Source organism: Rhinolophus sinicus, linkage group LG02 (assembly GCF_036562045.2).
Source record: "Rhinolophus sinicus isolate RSC01 linkage group LG02, ASM3656204v1, whole genome shotgun sequence".
Classification (NCBI taxonomy): Eukaryota; Metazoa; Chordata; class Mammalia; order Chiroptera; family Rhinolophidae; genus Rhinolophus; species Rhinolophus sinicus.
The window spans coordinates 111001217-111020897 of NC_133752.1; the positions used below are offsets into that span (position 1 = coordinate 111001217).

Consider the following 19681-nt stretch of genomic DNA (forward strand, 5'->3'; position numbering starts at 1 on the left):
AAATGGAGATAGAAAACATATAAAAGAACCAGTCAGAAAGAATGAACAGTAGATTAGATGAAGTAGAGGATGGAATCGGTGATTTAGAAGATTAGGTAGCACAAAATACCCAATCAAAACAGCATAAAGAAGAAAGAATCCAAAAAAAGGCGGACAGTTTAAGGGGCCTCTGTGACAACATCAAGAGCACCAACATTCGCACCATAGGGGTACCGGAAGGAGAAGAGAGAAAGAAAGGAACTGAAAACCTATTTGAAGAAATAATGACAGAAAACTTCCCTAACCTGTTAAAAGAAAGAAATGTACAAGCCTCGGAAATGCAAAGAGTCCCAAACAAGATGAAAGCAAACAGGCCCTCAGCAAGACACATCATAATTGCAGGCCAAAAGGTATTGATGTGAAATATTCAAAGTGATGAGAAGCCAGGACCCACAACCAAGATTGCTCTACCCAGCAAGGCTGTCACTTTGAATTGAAGGACAGATAAAGAGCTTCCCAGACAAGGAAAAGCTGAAGGAGTTCATCACCACAAAACCAGTATTACAAGGAATTTTAGCGAGACTGCTTTAAAAACAAAAAAGACAAAAAAATATGAATAATAAAATGGCAATAAGTACACACATATCAACAATTACTTTCAATGTAAATAGATTAAATGCTCCATTCAAAAGACATAGGAGGGCTGAATGGGTAAGAAAACAAAACTCATACATATGCTGCCAAGGAAACTCATTTCAGATCTAAATACACAAACAGACTGAAAATAAAGGGTTGGAAAAAATATTTTATGAAAATGGAAACAAAAAAAAGCTGGGGCAGCAATACTTATACAAAATAGACTTTAAAGCAAAGGCTATAACAAGAGACAAAGAAGGCCCCAGTAATCCCACTTCAGGGTATTTATCTGAAAAAAAACAAAATTCTGCTTCAAGGGGACCTGTGTATCCATATGTTCATTGCAGCATTGTTTACAATGGCCAAGAGGTGAAGGCATCCCGGGTGTCTGTCGATGGATGAATGGCACGAATATACAGCGCAATATTGCTCAACCAGAGAGAAGGGAATGGGGTCCTGCCATCTGTGGTGGTATGGATGGACCTAGAGGAAATTGTGCTGAATGGAGTATGTCAGACAGAGAACGACAGATGCAATGTGATTTTGCTTATGTGTGGAATCTAAAGAACAAAATAAACAAAACAGAAACAAACTCACAGATACAGAGAACATTTTGATGGTTGCCAGACAGGAGGGGGTTTGGAGGGTGGGTGAACAGAGGAAGGAATTAAGAAGTACAAATTGGTTGTTACAAAGTAGTTATGGGGATGCAGGGTATAGAATAAGGCATACAGTCAATAATATTGTGGTGTCAGATAGGAACTAGATCTGTTGGGGTGATAGATGGAAGGGGGTTGGGGACAGGGTGAAAGAGGTGAAGGGATTAAGAAGCACAAGTTACAAAATAGTCATGTGGATGTAAAGTAAAGCATAAGGAATATAGTCAATAATATGGTAAGTATGTACAGTGCCAGGTGGGTACTAGATTAGTCAGGGAGATCACTTCTTAAATTATATAAATGTGTAACCACTATGCTGTACACCCAAAATTAATATAAAATAATATTGAATGTCAACTGTAATTAAAACTTTTTAAAGGGGGGAGTGATGAAGGGGAATAAGAGGTTCAAATTTCCAGATATGAAACAGGTAAGTCGTGGGGATGTAACGTGCAGCATGGGGAATACAGTCAGTAATACTGTGATAGCAGGTACGGTGTCAGATGGTTGCTGGACTTATCATGGTGATCACTTATTTAGGTACATAAATGTTGAATAACTATTGTGCACACCTGAAACTAATATAATATTGTATGTTAGCTATATTTTAATAACATTTTTTTTAATCTGACTAGTGTTTTTTCCTTCCCTAACCAGGCATTGTTCAAATTCTCTAAGCCTGGTTTCCTCATCTGAACAAATGGGAATAATAATAAAACTTGTCCCACTACTTCAACAGATTTTTCTTTTTAAGAACAGATGAAATACTAGATGTGAAAAGGATTTAAAAAGTATTTTAGAACAATTAAAATGTAAGGTGATGTTATTACTTTTAGGCAAAACAGTTACAAAACACATCAACATCCCAAGTTTGGGAAGGGGCCTCCTGAGTCACAGATGGGGCCACCCATGCCCAGCACAGGCCCCGCCCAGGGTTATGATTCTGTCTTGCTCACCCACTCTTCCTCTCCTCCCTCCTTTCCGGATTCTCCTCTCCCCTGATTTTTCTCTTCCCTTCACACGTTTTCTTCCTCCCTTTGCACATTTTAAATATATGAGGAGTAGGCGTGAGCCCATGGGACATAGCTCCCCCACAGGCAGCTCCCAGGCTGAGACAGAGACCCCTCAAAAACCAGGCCACGCGGCCTCCACCAGCGCGGACGCTCAGCAGTCACCGAGGACGACCCAGCCCAACGACATGGCAGGGAACCGTCCTCTCCCAGCGCCCTGATGACTGCTGGACTGGACACCTCTGTCCACGGCATGGATGCCCCTGGACTGGACCGACAGGCAGATGGAGAGACAGAAACAGACGAAATAGCTTTGTCCTGTCAAACACCCATTTCCTGTCGGGTTACAAAGCTCAGTCGGCTCGGAGGTGAACACTGAACTGGATCTAGAGAAGTTCATTATTTTTGGAACAGAGGCAGCATCAGTCACTCAACAAAAGGCAGCTGCTAGACTGTCAAACACCTAATTAAAGTCAAGTTTCTGATATAGGCACTGGGAGCCCAGAGAAAATATAAGACCTTCATTACTGGCACAATGAAATTTCCTAATACTACATTCTCATCTACACAGGACTCAAACTCAGGAAGCCGCACAAAGAAACAGGCTCTTATAACTAAAATGTCATAATTCAGACCCAGCAATTCCACCCTAGGGATATACATACACCCAAAAGAATTCAAACAAGGACTCAGACAGAGACTTGTATGGTAATGTTTATAGCAGCCAAAAGGTGCCCCTGGATGAGACAGACAAGCAGAAGGAGAGACAAATGTGGTGTATACTTACCACACATATCACTCAGCCATGAAAAGGAATGAAGTTCTGACACACGCTACAACAGGGATGAACCTCGAAAACATGCTAAGTGAAACACACCCGACACAAAAGGACAAACACTGTGCCACTCCCCTCCTGTGAAATACCTAGAAGAGGGAAATTCATAGAGACAGCAAGTAGGTTAGAGGTTACCAGAGGCTGAGGAGTGGGAGGAACCGGGAGTTACTGCTTAGCGGTTACAAACTTTCTCTTTGAGTGGTGAAAAAGCTTTATAAATAGATAGCAGCCATAGCTGTACAACATTGAGGATACAAGGAATGTCACTGAATTGCATATACTTAAGAATTGTTAAAATGGCAAATTTTGTTATCTATATATTTCCATAATAAAAAAATTTTTAATGGTCATAATTCATATCTTCTTCAACTTTCAGTAGATAACACTTAGAGACTTACTTAGCTTTACTGCCATGTTTCTCTGAAAATAAGACCTAGTCAGACAATCAGCTCTAATGCGTCTTTTGGAGCAAAAATTAATATAAGACTGAGTCTTATTTTACTATAAGACCGGGTCTTTAATATCATATGATAGTATATAATAGTATATATTATAACATATAATATAATAATGGGTATAATATAATATAATGTAAGATAATACCGGGTCTTATATTAATTTTTGCTTCAAAAGACACATTAGAGCTGATTGTCCGGCTGGGTCTTATTTTTGGGGAAACATAGTGATATAGTTAAAAGAAGCAAATCTTAAAACCACTTTTCATGTAACTGAAAGGGCTGAATCTCACCTACAAATGACCCTTAACTAATCTCACATACTTCCCTTTAACGCCATCATTTACCATGTAGATTGTCACAACATCCCTAGATCTGAGATGCGTGACATGCACTGCCAACAGTTAGACTATACAGGCGAACTCCAATTGGAGAATTATTATCGCTGTCAATAATGCATGAAAATGCACAGAAACAGAAAGCAAATCTGTGGTTGCCAGAGCTGGAGGGAGCGGGGAACAGAGCGTGACTGCCAGTGGGGTAGGGTTTGGTTTTTTCCGGTGGTGGGGGAGTGGGTATGATGAAAATGTACAGGAATTAGACAGTGGTGATGACTGCACAGCTGTGTAAGAAACTGAAAACGGGGCCGGCCCGGTGGCTCAGGTGGCTGGAGCGTTGTGCTCCTAACGCGGTCGCAAGTGGGGAGCGCAAGGCTCCTAATACCAGCATGGGTCAGGGAGCTGTGTCGTACACAACTAGACTGAGAAACAATGGCTTGAACTGGAGTGGGGGGTGGAGGTAGAAGAAGGGCGGGAAACTAAAAACCACTCAACTGTAACTTTAAAGGGTGAATTTTATGGTTTGTGAATTATATCTCCACAGAGATGTTACTTATAAATAAATAAATAAATAAATAAATAAATAAATAAATAAATAAATAAGGCACGGAGTCCAGGGAGCTCAGCTTCCAAGGATGGTCCCCCGGAACGCATCAGAATCTTGTTTGAGAATGGAGAGCATCTATTTTCCAGGAGGAAATTCCTGAGAAGACACTGCAAGAAGCAGTGGTAAGCGAGGCCATGCCATGGGTGGTCAGCTCAAAGCCAAGGCTCACGGATCTAGGTCTTCCGTTGGTCTACAGAGGGATCTGCAGAACCCAAGAGGGCCCGGCAGAAACCAGGGAAATAAATGAACAGCTAGGGAACGGGACGACAGGGGAGTCATGCAGACTGACCACAGAGCAGCCATCAAAGAAGAATGGTGTTCAGCCGTTTGTCTCCCCACGTACCAGCAGACACTGGAGTTTCCAGAGCAAACCCAAGCCAGGGTCCGCGAGCTAACTCGCGGTGCTTCCTCCAAGATGACAGATGGTAGGTTCCTCTTTCTTCCCCACGTGGAGAAACAACAGAAAGAACAAATGCTTTGAAAGTCTGAGAGACCTGGATTTAATTCTCAGCTCCAACACTGCCTGGGTGACCTTGGCCGCATTACTTAAGGTCTTTGGTCCTCAGCTTCCCCATCTGAAAAACACCGTTTTTCAGGACTGATGTAAGGACACGATACTAAGAGCACAAAACACCAAGAACACTGATGGCGGCTCACCAGGATCGGTAAGTGGTAGTTACCACTCCTGCGCCATTCTAGAATAGGAAAAGGTAGATATTCTTCAATGTAGTTTATTTTTTTAAATAAAAATGAAAACATGATGGCTCCACAGATCATACAAAGGACCAGAGGCTGGGAAGAGGAGGAGGCGTGGTGTGGGGAGCAAGGCACACACTTAAATGTAAGTTTCCCAACACACTTTTTGATGATGAGATTATTTGTGCTTTAGGAAACTAAAGGCTAATCTGTCACTTAAGATGTGAAATTAAAGATTAAAGTCCTTTCCTATTTTGATAAGTGTCTCAAGATGCTATATGAAATTATTCCCTCTCTTTATCTACAAACCTCCAGCACTTTTGCTGTATGAAAAAAAAAATCGTTTATTTTCCAAAGCCAAGGTTTACATTTGAAGCAAAGTTTTATTTTCCAGGCAGTCTGTCCTTCTGTGCTGTGTTTAGGTTTGGGGAATTCATGTCGGAAAGGGAAGAGTTTGTTTGCCCAGGTGGTGTTCTTCCTGCTCTCAGTGGCCCCATTTCCGGATATTTGGACCACCAAACAACTTCCGACCAGTCTGGCTTTAGACTTTAGGATGAAGACAGGTTGTCCTGTGCCGAGGACGTGAGAAGATGGCAGTGTGGCAGTGGACAGCAGCAGGGCATAAGGACACCCTGCATCAAGTTCTGGGATCCCATTGGCCTCAGGATGGCTGACAGCTGTCAAGAAAACCAAACTAGCAGGCCTCTCCTGACTGATTTTTCACTTCTTCCTGGATTATTCTGGTATCAGTCAGAGCACCTCAGATTCTGCTTCTCTGCTTTACATTTCCATCCTTGAAATTCTGAATAATGTCAGCCATCCAACAACATGCACAAAGTTGTTTGAAATGCTTTGAAAGTTGTTTCATGGCACTGCTTTTTCAAACTCTAATGCCCTGCTCTCTGATAAGAACAACTGATATTTCCAGTGATTTACACTCATTCTCCCATTTAGAGCCTCACAGCTGCCTTGGGGAGCTGACTGGCTAAGGAATATTATCTCCATTTTATGGATGAAAAAGATGAGACCTGATTCCTTCAATGCTTTCAGAGAAAGAGAGCAAATCAAAGAATGTGACTCCATCCAGCCACGTAGCCTTATTTTTTTTTTTTTCTTTATTTTACTTGTGCTAACATCTTTGAAAGGTTGTAGCCCAATATGGATTATTTTGGAAGGAACTATATACATATATATATATATATATATATATATATATACACACACACACACACACACACACACACACATACACACACACACACACACACACACATATGACTGAACATGACACAATGGTTACAAAGTAAATTGAGCTTAATTGAGTAATCAAGTCAACATTTCTCCCCACAGGCAATACAGGGAAGAACGTTCCTTTGCTGTCTGGATTTTGGCTCGGTTCTCTAAAGGACAGGAGACAAGATTATTTTATTTTCCTTTTAGCTAAGTTCAAGTGGGCAGCACCAAGGGTAGCCGCGTGTATTCAAAGAAACCCCTGTTGGCAAATTGGCAGCTTGAACATTTCATGAAATTATCGCAACACTTTGTTCTGAAATGGTGGCGTCCTCCAGGGATCTCCAAGGCCGTATCTCTAAGCGGAGTCTGCCTCACGCATCTGCCTTAAAGCTAGAGAGAAACCAAGTCAGCCTGCAAGGCCTCCCAGCTTCTGGGAGAGGATTTTGAGAGAATCAAACAAGTCAGGCAGTGAACGCTGCAGGGATGATGGGCATGTCAGAGGCAGGTCGCGGATGATTCCCTTCCGTGTGTGGAACTTCAGCCACCACTCCTTATTTCAATGTCTTCCAGGAAGAAGTAAGGGTCCTAGGAAACCAACTTTGAAATGGAAGCAAGGACAAGCCTTTGTTCTTCCAACTCAGGTACAATCCATAGCAGCCTGTCCTCTGGACAGCTGCAACCTGAATGTCCCCACAGTTTTAGCTTGCAGTTAATCTGGGTCTCCATGCCCTGGCCAGCAGCAGAGCTGGCCAGTCCACAAAGAACACCCAACAGCTTGTCAAGGAAAGTCCTACACACAGCCTGGCCTCTCATCACCCCTCTCTCCCTGAAGGGCTGAAACAAGCCTAGATTTGGGGCAGAAAGGAAGCGAGCACATAAAACAGCTTGGAGGCATAACCATTTGCAGACAACATAGTGATGTGAATTTTGCTGGAGTTCCTTATGGACATGTATTATTACTCTGTAGTCTAAAATACTATTTTTAAACCTTTCCAATGATAGATACTCCCACCCTCCCCCACCCTGTTTCCAAATCTAACATCTCAGAAATTATTTTAAGCCAGTACAAAGGTGGGGTCGGTGGCGAGAAAGGACAGTGAGAGGTTGAGAGGTTGACCACGCAAAACTTAACCAGACACCGAAACAAAGCTCTTAGAGTGTCTACCATGTGCCAAGTGTAGTCAAGAGAAAGCAGGGGGGAAGGAGACTGAGGAACCCATCTATTGTCACATCCCTGCCTGAGTGACTGACTCTTTGGGGGCCTCTGCTTTCTCAAGTGGAAACAGGCTTTGTCCCTGTGGTTGCTTTTACCCATAAGATGTTCTGATCCTAGGAAGTAAATCCCCAAAAAGACATTACATTTATTCTGTGTCTATTTGACAAACCCTACAAAGCACATGAGTCTAGAACCACCCTTCCCCCTGATCCCCCCACACACCCCACACACACAGTACAACACAAGACCGTTTTAAAGTGAACATGTTGGCAAGCATGGTTTGGTGGGGTGTTGGAAGGGAGGAACTGATGGGTTTTGGTTTCTTGCCAGTTAACCTACCCGTTCTTCATCCTCTGTTCAAAGCCAGATTAACTATCCCGTTAGTTCCCTCGTCTCTGGGGAAGTGAGGGCCTATTTTCAACCTCTGTCTGACTACTGAACTCCAGGCCCAAACTGCTCTCCTATGTCCCTTAAATCCCAACTTAAATTTAATTCAGTTCCACAAGTAGTAACTGTGTTCTCCAAATTCCCCCACAGACACCCCCAGTCAGCTGGGCCTCTTCCTGTGTTCCTCAGCCTCCCGCCAGCCTTGCTCCCTGACACTCGCAGCCATTTCCCAGCTCTGCTTCTCAGGGAGGCCCTCCTGGGCTCCCACCCACACAACACCACAGCTAGGACTGCAGCTAGGCTCTCCAGGGTCCCAAGGCTCCTGGGAACCTGAGACTCCACTCTAGTTCCCTTCTTGCCACAAGCAGCTGCCTCCAAGTGCTCCGAAAGCCTAGCAGGAAAGAGCAAGGAGGCCTAAAATGTGACATGGGGCCAGTGAGGCCTGCTCTTGAAAAAATAAGCTCCCCATCTGGGATTTAACACACACAGAAGACTTCTTCCACATACCATGTTTCCCCGAAAATAAGACCTAGCCGGACAGTCAGGTCTAATGCATCTTTTGGAGCAAACATTATACCTGGTCTTATATTATAGTAAAATAAGACCGGGACTTATATTAATGTTTGCTCTAAAAGATGCATTAGAGCTGGCTGTCCGGCTAGGTCTTATTTTCAGGGAAACATGGTACCTGGGTGTTAGGGTCAAACAATCATGATAATTACTTCCGCCCTTCATTTTGCTTTTTCTGTGATGGGTTAGGTTCAAGTCTACATGCCTGGCTTTCAAACAGCAGGGAAAGGCATTCCATTTTCCAAGAGGGATCCTGTCACTTTTTTATACAATGTCTAACCTTGAGACATGTAAACAGGTGTTTACTAAATTATTTTAATAATGACAGTCATGGCTTGGAGTGTTGTTTCATTACCAGAATGTTTAGCACTCATGTCACTAAATATTTAGCACCTGATGTTTTGCAAAACAATTCTCCAGTGCCTTTTTTTTTTAAATCAGTCTTCTGCTATCCTCCACAGTACCCATCATAAACAGGCAATAGTGAGGATGGACTTCCGAAACAGGCGAAATGATTGTGATTAGTTTGCTAATTATTCTTGTTATTAAGTCTCCAGTGCTTCCCAAACTATCTATCAGCTTTCTTTAGGCTGCAAGAGAAACTAAAATCATCCCCTGATTTTGAATGCTGAGCACTGATTTCAGAGTCCCCGAAGGACCAGTTGGGAGGACGCTGGCTGACCTGTAACTACCCTATAGCAAACAGCGGCAACACCAAGCGGGAAGAATTACTGTAAAAGGAAGAAAGTGCTGACAGCCACTCCCTCACCCCTTCTTCACGTGGTGGCGAGGGTTTCTCAGACCTCACAGAACTTGCCACAACAACTAAGAAAGCCAAGTGAAGAAAGGGATAGAAAAGAAAACACCAGGAGTTGGAAAACATCACTGAAAATTAGAACAAATCTCGGTACTTCCTAACCTAGGTTTCGGGAGCTTTTCTCCCATTACCCAGCAGGAGACCAGCCAGACTCTCATAAACAGAAATCAGCTGTGAAGTGTACCCAGTTGTTTTTGTTTCTTTGCCCTAATAAAGTTAGAAAAATGCCTTCTTGTCTTTGAGCTGACAAGCTTTGTAACCCTATAGGGTAAGGTTTCCAGATCCCAAATTTTAGGTCGCTTCATGCTCCACTGGGCTTGGGAACCATGGGTCCCTCTGTTTACTAAACTATAGTTTAGTAAATCACGGGGAAAATTAATATACACCTAAAACAAGTTCAGCTAATTGACCAAAAGGCTCCTTCAAAGCCCTGGGATGATGTCCGTGCTAGAGGTAAACAGAAACCTGAAGTAAGAAGAGTGTGCAATAGAGTAAGAGAAGTCCAAAGTGGGTTTTCATTACCAGAGGATGGCAAGGTCACTGAGGGACTCAGTCATACTGGTGGGGCCTCCAGTGTGTGCGGTGGCATAGGGACACACATTGGGGTCTTTGGGGTTTTCTGCACGTGGACAGGTGTGGGCATGATGACAGAGGCACAGCTGACAGGAAACTCTCTCCAAACCCTCTCACATCTTTCCTCACCAAACCCTACAGCAGTGCCCCTTTCCTGACTCCTAAGCCCTGGAGCGCCACCTACTGGGAGAGGCAGAAACCACAGGTCTGCATTCATTGGTTTATGCAGGTACTGCATTCGTTCAGTTATGTATTAAGGGCCTAGAATGAGCTGGGGGCCTATATGGGAAGCGGGGATAAAAAGATCAGCAGGGCTTCGAAATCCCCTTCAGTATGCTCCCTGGACTCCTTCAGTCTCGGTCTTATCACAGAAAAGCCACCTCAGGCAGTTTTAAGTCAAAGAGAAAACTGAAGAGTCTTAAGTCATGGCCAAGACTGAGGGAGAACTCCAGGGGCTAATGGCTCACCATTTCATTTGCGGAGTGCTATACGTGTAGCATCCACCTGCAGAAAACAGTTCTCCACTTAAGATGAACCAGAAATGTCCAAACAGTCTTAGTGAGTGAGTGTGTGTGTGTGTGTGTGTGTGTACGTGTGTGTATGTACAAGCACCCACTAAAACAAAATTAGCATGTGTTCTATGGACATGATGAATAATTGATCCTTGTAATATAGTCTATTATGTAGTATTCTGATTCGCAGGAAAGTATCTGAGCCACACTAGGAACAATATTTTGCACCTCAGCATCCCTTTTTCTGCAGTTTCCTCCATGCAGAGTCCAGAGAAGGAGAAGCTAATGTCACACTTCCTTTAACCTGCACAAGCAACATTGTCCTTTGACGATGTGTAAAGAGAGTTAACTGTGATCACTATATCATGACTTTATTACCATGATTACTATTCTACTGTATTCCTAAGTAGTTAAAAGGAAAGTATGGTGTGTCTTCCATTCCCAGAACACATTTTTCCCCTCTGCCTTGTCTCCAGCAGATTAAGGGACATACTGATGTTTTATTTGTTGAATGGTTAACTATTAAGAAACTCATTTGCTAGCTGGAGCCTGCAATGGAAAATCAGCCCAGAAAAGTGGGAGGCTGGTGTGGAACCAGAGCAGATAGGGCACTAGATGTGAGGCAAGGCTCACATGAGCCACTCCCAGCCCGAAACCCAGGGTCAAAAGCCAGACCTTCAGAGAACCTCCAGGCTGTTCCGATGAGGTGACCACGGGCCTCCATACCCAGACCCTACACACACCCCACTGAAAAGCTGGGTGAAAAGGGCTGATGCAGTCAGCGCCTTTGAGCCTGTCTGGAAGAGAATGTAAAGCCCCACCACTGGCAACTTTTTCAGTTCTCCACTCTTTGGTTCGTCACCATCACCGATCTGAGGTAATCATTTGGCTTCTCCTCTCCCTCCTGAAACTCTGACCTCCAATTATGTTTCATTGCCCCTTTGGTTATTAAGTCACAGCAACCCCTTCCTCATAAATATCCATGCCCTTCCAGGTCTGCCTCTCTCCACCTCCATCACCCTCTTCCTCTCCTCTTCCCCTCCCACAAAAAAACCTGGGCAATGCCAAAGACCAAGGAAAAGGGGATGGGGAATGGAGGGGAGACAGGGATCCTGGTGCTTTTTCACCTGAGAACCGCATCCAGGAATGGAGGCAAAACTGCTCCTGTGAATTATATAATCACTGCAGCTTCAAGGGAGAGAACTGGAATTCAGGTTGCCATAGTGTTTGTCGGCATGTGGTTGGAAAGGCAGAGTTCCCGGCCCTGCTCGCTCACTGCCTTTCCCTCCATCTTCCTCACAAACCTCTCCAGGGTAGGCTCCTACTTTTAATGTCTGCTCCCTGCATTTGTGTGTGGGGAGGGGGTGCTGGGGGACAAAGAGGCAACAGAAAGGAAGGAAAGGGGCTAAGAAAAGGTTTATCCTGCACTAAGAGGAGAACTGGTAAACTATTTAAGGTTATTCTGTGCATAATAATTATTACCACAGTATCCTGCCATTGTTAGTGTAGTAAGGACAGCACTACTGAGCTCTCCTCTTCAAGGCTCCTTAGCCTGAGCTAAGGACCTGGAGGGGAGAAACCCATCCCCACTCTTCACAAGTATCAACCTTTCCTTTGTGTCTCTCATTCCCTCCCCCAAATCCACTGGTTACACCATCAGCTAGGCAGGGGACTAGGGAGCAGGTGAGGGATGCGGCATGGGGTAGAGAAATCCAGGGACAGAAGCTGCCCTTGTGACCCAAAGCCCTGGCTCACCCTAGAACCCATGACCCTTGAGAAAATTCTTTCTACCAAAAGAAGCCAAAATCCCCACACTGCCACCCAAGCTGGAAAGCAGAGGGACAATTTGCCCCGAAATCAGTTTCAGGAAGGTAGGACGCCTAGCAGCCTCTGGCTCTGAAGGGTAGGGACACTGTCCCCAAATTGTGGAGCTGATGGCAAAAGAAGGGAGGAGGCTGGGAAAAGGGAACATGGAGACAACTCCTCCACCAGGCTGGTCCTCAGAGGATCACCTGAAGTAACAAGTAACCCCAGTAACAAGACCAACAGCGACAGGTATTCAGGGGAAGAGATTGAAAGGAAGAGTGTCAATGGGGAGGCTTGGGAAACTGGGAGAGAAAAGGGAGCGACTACACCCGAAAAGACAGAGAAAGCCATGGAGAACACACACAGATGGAGCTGGAGGCTGCCACACTCCAGCAAGACCTTAATTGCTGAGCAACACACAAAAACACAATAACTTGTTAATAAGGGGGCCGGGAGGGGGGAGAAAGTTTCCAGGAAGTGCAGAGTTACCTGAAAGCCTTCCCCCTCACAGGGGGAGTTGGCGACACTTGATGCCAAGGATGGAGATGCTTGGAAAACACTGGGCAATAGTGTGGAGCCGCGTGAGCTCGGCACGCCCTTTTATTATTTCCTTAACATGAAAAAGCAAAGCCCACACACCGCCCGAATTCTAAACGCTTACGTCCTCAGGTGCTAGCCCACATGTGGGCGCGAATAAGAACACACGGGGCGTGGGCACCCTCGGGGTCAACGGCAGTGGAGAGGTGGGTGGGTGTAGGTGAGCCGGGGAGAGGGAAAGAAACTGGAGGAGAGGGGAGAGAGGCGCCGAGCCTTGTATCTGCATGTTGGGTCCCCACTCGCCCCCCGGAGCGCGCTGCCCAGAGCAGGGGCACCTGGAAGCCAGTGGTCCGCCCGTGGGCGGCCCGGCGCTGGGTCGGCCTGGTACGGGGTGCGCGCGCGCGCTCCCGGCCGCGCCCCGAGCTAGACCAGGGACCCCGGCTGGGGGCTCGAGGAGAGCGGGGTTCGGCGACGCCGGCGCCCCTCCCCCACGCGCGGCAGGCAAGGCAGTTGGGCTTTCCAGGCAAACAAGAAAAAGCGAGGCAGAAGCAGACACTTGGGGAACTTTTCCCCCTCGCTTGGAATTTCATAGGAAACACATGCGCCGGAGAAGCCGGCACGGGAGGGGGAGGGGCGGGAATTTTCCGCTCCTTCTTGCGGGGTTCGGGCCCCGGTCCCGCCGTTCCGGCAAGGCGGAGGCGCCCCGGGCAACTCCACAGGGACGTGCCCCAGCGCTGCTGGGCGAGCCGGAGCGGGGCGGGGAGGGCGGGAGCCCGCGCTGGATCCCTGGCCGGGCGATGGGGCCAGCCTTACCTTGGTGGTTTTCCTCTGGGATATACATCCTCGTGTTTTCATTGACCATTGACCAAAAATTGTTTTAAAAGGAGAAGAAGCGACAAAGAGGAAGAAATGTCAAAACATCCCCCAGCGGGTCTGGATTAATCCCTCCTCCGAGGTCGGCGGATTTCGTGCAAAATTCAAGGAAGCCGTGGATCTGCGGTATTTCTTCTTCCCTTCTGATGATTACCTGATTCCCATTATTGCATCAAACACCAAAAACTGATCCTTTCCACTACTGCCTCCTTGAGTGAAATTGTAATGCATCCTCAGTACATCCGGGCCCCTTCCAAGAATTTAGCACCGCACCTCTGGCGGCTACACGGTTTGAAAAAATAAACCGAGAGAGGCAGCGAGAGAAGAAGCGGAAAGGAGGGGCAAGGGGAGCGATGGAGCCGAGACGGGGAGACAGGGGCCGCCCGGGCCAGCAAGGGCTGAACCGTCTCCGCCTCTCCTGGCCAGTCCTCCCGAGGCCCCGGCTCGGCTCTTCTCTGTCAAGAAGCTCCAGCAACTCCTGAGGCGCGGAGGCAGGAAGAGGCGCCGCCGCTTCGGGCCGCGCCGCGCCGAGCGCCGTTCTGGCAGGAGCTGTTTCTGCAGAGGCAGCGAGAGGGAGACACGGGGCGCGCGAGGGAGCCGCGCTCACCGCCTCCAGCCCATCCCGCCGCCGCGCCCGCGCCCGCGCCCTCCCCGCCCGCCCGGCGCGCTGGAGGCAGACGCGCTGAACGCTTCCAGATGTGGCGCGGCGGCGGCGGCGCGCAGGACAGGGCGCACGACGCAGGGCGCACGGCAGGGACCGAGCCCCCAGTGAGCACCGGCTCGGCCCTCGGCTGCGCCACGGAGCCAGCCCTGCTGCCCACATGACGTCAAGGGGCGCAGGCGAGGCGCGGGCTCGGAAAGGGCGGCGACGGGGGGCTGCGCGTGGCGCCCCCCCGGGGGCGGGGCGTGGGCCGATCGTGGGCGCTGGCGGGCTGCGCGGGCGCCGCACCGACAGCCCCCTGCGCGCCCCTCCGCCTCCAGACCTCCGCCCCCCGTAATCCTCGGCAGCACCCCCGCGTCCCTGCGTGTCAGTCCACGACGGGAAGGCCTCTGTGAGCGGAATTCCAACAGGGGGGACTACAATCTGCCCAACTAGCTGAGTCTCTGCAGACCCGGCCACTGAACAAAACAGCAAAATGAGCCGTGATTCCGTGATTCTGCCTGATCAATTATAATCAAAGTGGTTGTAGAAGTGACATACAGACATACAGAGGCTAGGATCGGAAGACGGGGGGGGGGGGGGGGGGGGGAAGAGAGCCCGAGGGCGGAGCTTCGCAGGGAAAGCAGTGGTGCCCAGATGTCTGAACAGATTAATAGACCCAGGTATTCTAATTCCTTGGAGGCAGCCGAGCACGTGCTCTACTAGGATATCCTTACCTACTTCTCTTAATTATTTTTGCCACTCCGGCAGGAATCTGTTGAGCGCTTCTCCTTCCATAAGAAGCAAACATTTCTCTCCAACTCATCGCAGCCACAGCAAGTACCACCGCACCCCCTGCAGGCCCGGGATCCTCCAAAGTGGGCTTCCTGAGCCTTGGCAGAGGAGCCCGCAAACCCTTCATGTTCTCAGACCTCACCTCGCATCTCCACTCATTCCCTGGCTGATCCTATCCATCTCCATGGGTTTAAGCAGCTGCCTATATCAAATTTGTATCTCCAGCCCAGACCTCTCTTCCTGAATGCGAGGCTATACAACCAACCTCTGTCTCCACTTAGGTGATCAATAGACAACTCAAACCTAACATATCCAAACACTGAATTCCTTTTTTCCGTACAAACCTGCTCCTCACATGGCCTTCCCCATTGCATTTGATGGGGCCCAAAACCTGGAATCATTCCAGACTCCTTTCTCTCATACCCCCACATCTAATCCTTCAGGAAACCTCCTTGGTTCTACCTTCAGCTAAAGCCACTTCTCAGTTCTTCCCCCTGCTGCCTTCAAATCTGAGCCAACATCTTCTTTCACCTAGGTTTGTACAGAGGCTGCTCTCCCTGGTCTCCCCTCCCCACCCCTCCTGTGGTTTATTCTCAATTGACAGTCAGATAATCTATTTAAAATGTCATATCACAGCACTTCTCTGGTCAGAGCCCGCCACAGGCACTCCACGTCACTTAGGAAAAGCCAAGGTCCTTAGAGCAGCCTGCACGGATCCACGTGAACAGTGTGTACAACTTCTCTTGTCCTCTCCTACTGCTCTCCTGCTTGCCCAGCCACACAGGCATCCTTACTGTTCCCCAAACACTCCAGGAATGATTCTCTCTCTCTCTCTCTCTCTCTCTCTCTCTCTCTCTCTCTCTCTCTCACACACACACACACACACACTATTTCTATGCTGTAGAACAGGAAGAATAATAGCTGACACTATTGTGTGTTCTGTGCTGTGAAAGTTGCTTTACAGGCATTGCCATGTAATCCTCCTTGCAATCCTATATGCTAGATGGTATTGTTATTATTATCTCCATTTTACGGATGTGGAAGCTGAGACTTAGAGACTTAAGTTACATGTCCAGGGTCACCCAGCTGGTAAACTGTGGAGCCTGCACTTAGGCCAGGAGTGGCTGCCTCCAAATTTGCATTTGGTCTTAGAGGGTATGACAGGGTGAGCTGGGTTGGGGCAGGGAAGTGTGCTGTTTAAAATGACAGTGAAATGATTGTAAAATGTGCTGCAGAGAATTCACAAAAAGCCAGATAAGTGAGAACAGTGTATGTGTGTTAGGGGGGCACAGGCTGGATTTATAGCCAGGCTTTTCTAAAGGTAGGCACTGTATAAATCTAGCAAGTAAATATTACCTTCATGCTTCTTTAGTTTCATTTTTCACTTCTCTTTTCAGCTGTGAAATGTGTTCTTTCCCTTCCAGAAAAAGGTATTTCCTAAATGTTTGGCCTTGCAATGTAAGCCCATATCTCGGCTTCTAACTTTGGAACACAGCCCTTGGTGTTCTCTATTGAGGTAACAAATTCTCGACATGACAGGCAGAAACCCTTCTGAATTCTGATTTGGGTATTTGGGAGATGGTGGGAGCAGAGGAGGAAGTTTTTCTTTCTTTTTTATTGCATGATTTAATTCTCTGGCTGAAGGAACTCCCTCTTCTCTCCTCTCCCATAGTTCTTCATTTGTCTATACCTCTATCTACATAGTGTTGAATTTCTGTATAGTATTGTATTTGTATACGAATGTGCCTTTTATCTGCCCCCTACTGTGCTTTCAATGTCTTAAGGAAGAGAACTGTGCTCATTTTTCTTTGTGCCTAGCATACTGCTTTGTGCATATGGACAGTTGGTGTACGTTGAGCACATGATTCACTCTGGAAAAGATTCCTTAATTGACCACAAATATTTCCTTTGGAAGCAATTAAGAGTGCACTGAGTTTGTTAATTACAGTGTATTTATAAGAGAGAAAAGCTTGGAAACAATCTAAATATCCAACAAAAAAGGTTGACTACATAATAACATTGAGAGATTATCCACATCTAAAAAGTTGTTTGCTTCTCAGAACAACTAGGGGAGTACAGTAGTACCTCAGTTTTCGAACATCTCTGTTGAGGAACATTTCGGTTTACGAACGTGAACGCTGTAAACCCGGAAGTAAATGTTTCGGTTTCCGAACACGCCTCGGAAGTCGAACATGTCATGCAGCTTCCACCAAGTGCAAGATCCTGAGGCCTAGCTGTCGGCTGTTTTCGAATGTTTCAGAACTCGAACAGTCTTCTGGAACAGATTACGTTCGAAAACCGAGGTATCACTGTACTCTTATCCTCCTTTTACAGGTGAGGAAACTAAAGCACAGAAGAGTTAACTCTCTTGCCCAAGTTTTCACAGCTACTATGTTTCCCCACAAGTAAGACCTACCCCAAAAATAAGCCCCAGTTAAGATCGTCAGCCAGACGTATACATTTAGTATGTTATGACGATGTTCCAGAAGAAGATGACATGACTGTATTTGAATAAATGTAGATTGTTGTACATGAAAAAAATAAGACATCCCCTGAAAATACGTCCTAATGTGTCTTTTGGAGCAAAAATTAATATAAGACCCTATTTTTTGGGAAACATGGTAGTAAATGTTGGACTACCTGGGATGTGAACCTCAGCAATCTGTCCTCAGAGTCTATGCTTCATAGATAAACGAGGGTGAAATTTTTACATAGATGTGAACAATATTAAGGGTTAATGGAAAAAAGACTGTTTACACTACAATAAAAACAGGGTCTTCTATATAAAATGTTATATGAAATATCATGTATGCTATGATTTCATTTTTCTTTTAAAGACAGGTATATATTTGAACTGGGAAAGCGACTACAAAGAGCTCACATCAAAATATTGACGATAGCTTTCTTTGGGAAGTGGAATTGCAGGTACATTTTTTCTTTTTTCCTGTCTGACCCAGGGCTTCGACAGCCAGTTTGCCAGGCAGGCCCTTCTCTTCCCTGGGGACCCATACCTTCAGGAAAGAGCCCTATCCCTGCTCCCTAGCCAAGAGCACTTGGGAATAACTCTCCCATCAAAGCTCCAAAGTGTCCCTTCCCTTCCTCTCCCTCTGCCTACCTTTACAGCCTCTCAGCACTAAATGCCAACACCCGCCTGCAAAAATGACCTCTTTGGTATGTCTTACAAATGCTCAGGTTTCCTCATTGCATCCTCAGGTGCCTGGTTAGGGTCAGCCACGCTGTGCTGATGGTAGAGAGCTAGGAGCACCAAGATAAGGTGCTCACAGTGACCTGGGAATATGTTTCATTCTTTCATTTCTAACCCATAGGGTCGTCTGTGTATATCTATAAGGGTGGGCATTTCAGACCAGACTAAAAGTGATGGGCAAGCCTTATGGCAAGTCAGAGTCAGAAGAGGTGAGTCAAAAGGGCCTGCTTCAATGTGCTTTCCAAGAGGTTACCCTCTTTACCTCAATATAGGGCCACCCAGAACCATTCCTTCTCAGAGGCCAGAGATTGGAGCATCAGTGTACTCGTTTGGTATTGCATCAACTTAACCAAGCATGAACTATATTTCCCAGAATTCCCTTCCTGTGTGCTTCCAGCTTAGGCTTGTTCACAAAAGATACTGTGGGGCATTTGGAAGGTAGAAGGGAAGCAACAGCTTTCATGCTGTGAGGGTCAGGGCATGGCTCCAGGCACTGCTTCCACATGCAACACCGTGTCACCCATCTGCTGGCTTCCCCTGCTGGTGTGGGCCCACAGCTCCTCCAGTTCCTGCCAGCTCTTCTCCTTCAGCGACTCTGGGCCCTGGACAAAGCATATGTCCAGGTCTGTGGTACAGGGTACCAGCTTTATGTTTATAAACAAGGTTGGAAGAGGCAAGAGACAAATAGGGGTCCCATTTGTCTTTGAGGGTTCCAGTTTGGCCTCCTATATCACATCCAGCTTTTCTTCTGGACTTCTGGCTCTGCTGATCTAAAGCAACTTCGGCAACAGCCTTCCACAGACTCATCACCAGCTCGCACAGTTGGGTAAGGACAAGTCCCTTGCTGCCTGGTACTCGTGCAGGTACTGCTTCCTTGATCACACCTCGCTGGCACATCAGTGTAGTATTCCCACATTTTCCCACGTTACTTGCTTAGATGTTTTCATGAGTAAATAGTTAGTGCCCGGCATATAACATAGGTGCTCTCAGTATATATTTGTTGAATCCATTGCCACCACTTGATAACACCTAGTGAATGCCAGTTACTATGGCAGGAACTTTAACTGCAATGAGAAGCCCGGTCTCTGGAGACAGGCCAGGCATGGAACCAGGGTCTCCCTGCTATGAGCTGTGTGGACTGTCACCTGATTTTACCTCCTACTGTCCAGTTTCTACAAAATGGAGCTAACGGTGGTACCTTCCTCCCTAGGATGGTTGTGTGAATTCAATAATCTACGTAAAGCATGTGAAATGTGCAGCGTTGTCATTTGATGTTAACAGTTATTATCCTTTATCCCATAA

General features: G+C 46.7%; 1 protein-coding gene across 39 annotated transcripts in view; it reads right to left on the reverse strand.

Moving 5' to 3' along the window:
- The window catches only part of CACNA1C (calcium voltage-gated channel subunit alpha1 C), a 727463-nt gene that overhangs the window by 632151 nt on the left and 75631 nt on the right, over positions 1-19681 (reverse strand). The window contains exon 1 of one of the 39 annotated variants that reach the window (XM_074325155.1): positions 13680-14323. The exons of 37 other annotated variants lie outside the window; for them this stretch is intronic. In XM_074325155.1, coding sequence (XP_074181256.1) covers positions 13680-13728 — 49 coding nt within the window. In that variant the 5' untranslated portion in view covers positions 13729-14323. Of the gene's footprint in view, positions 1-3071; positions 3094-13679; positions 14324-19681 lie in introns of those variants that run through there. One more of the 39 variants, XM_074325160.1, reaches the window with a different exon arrangement.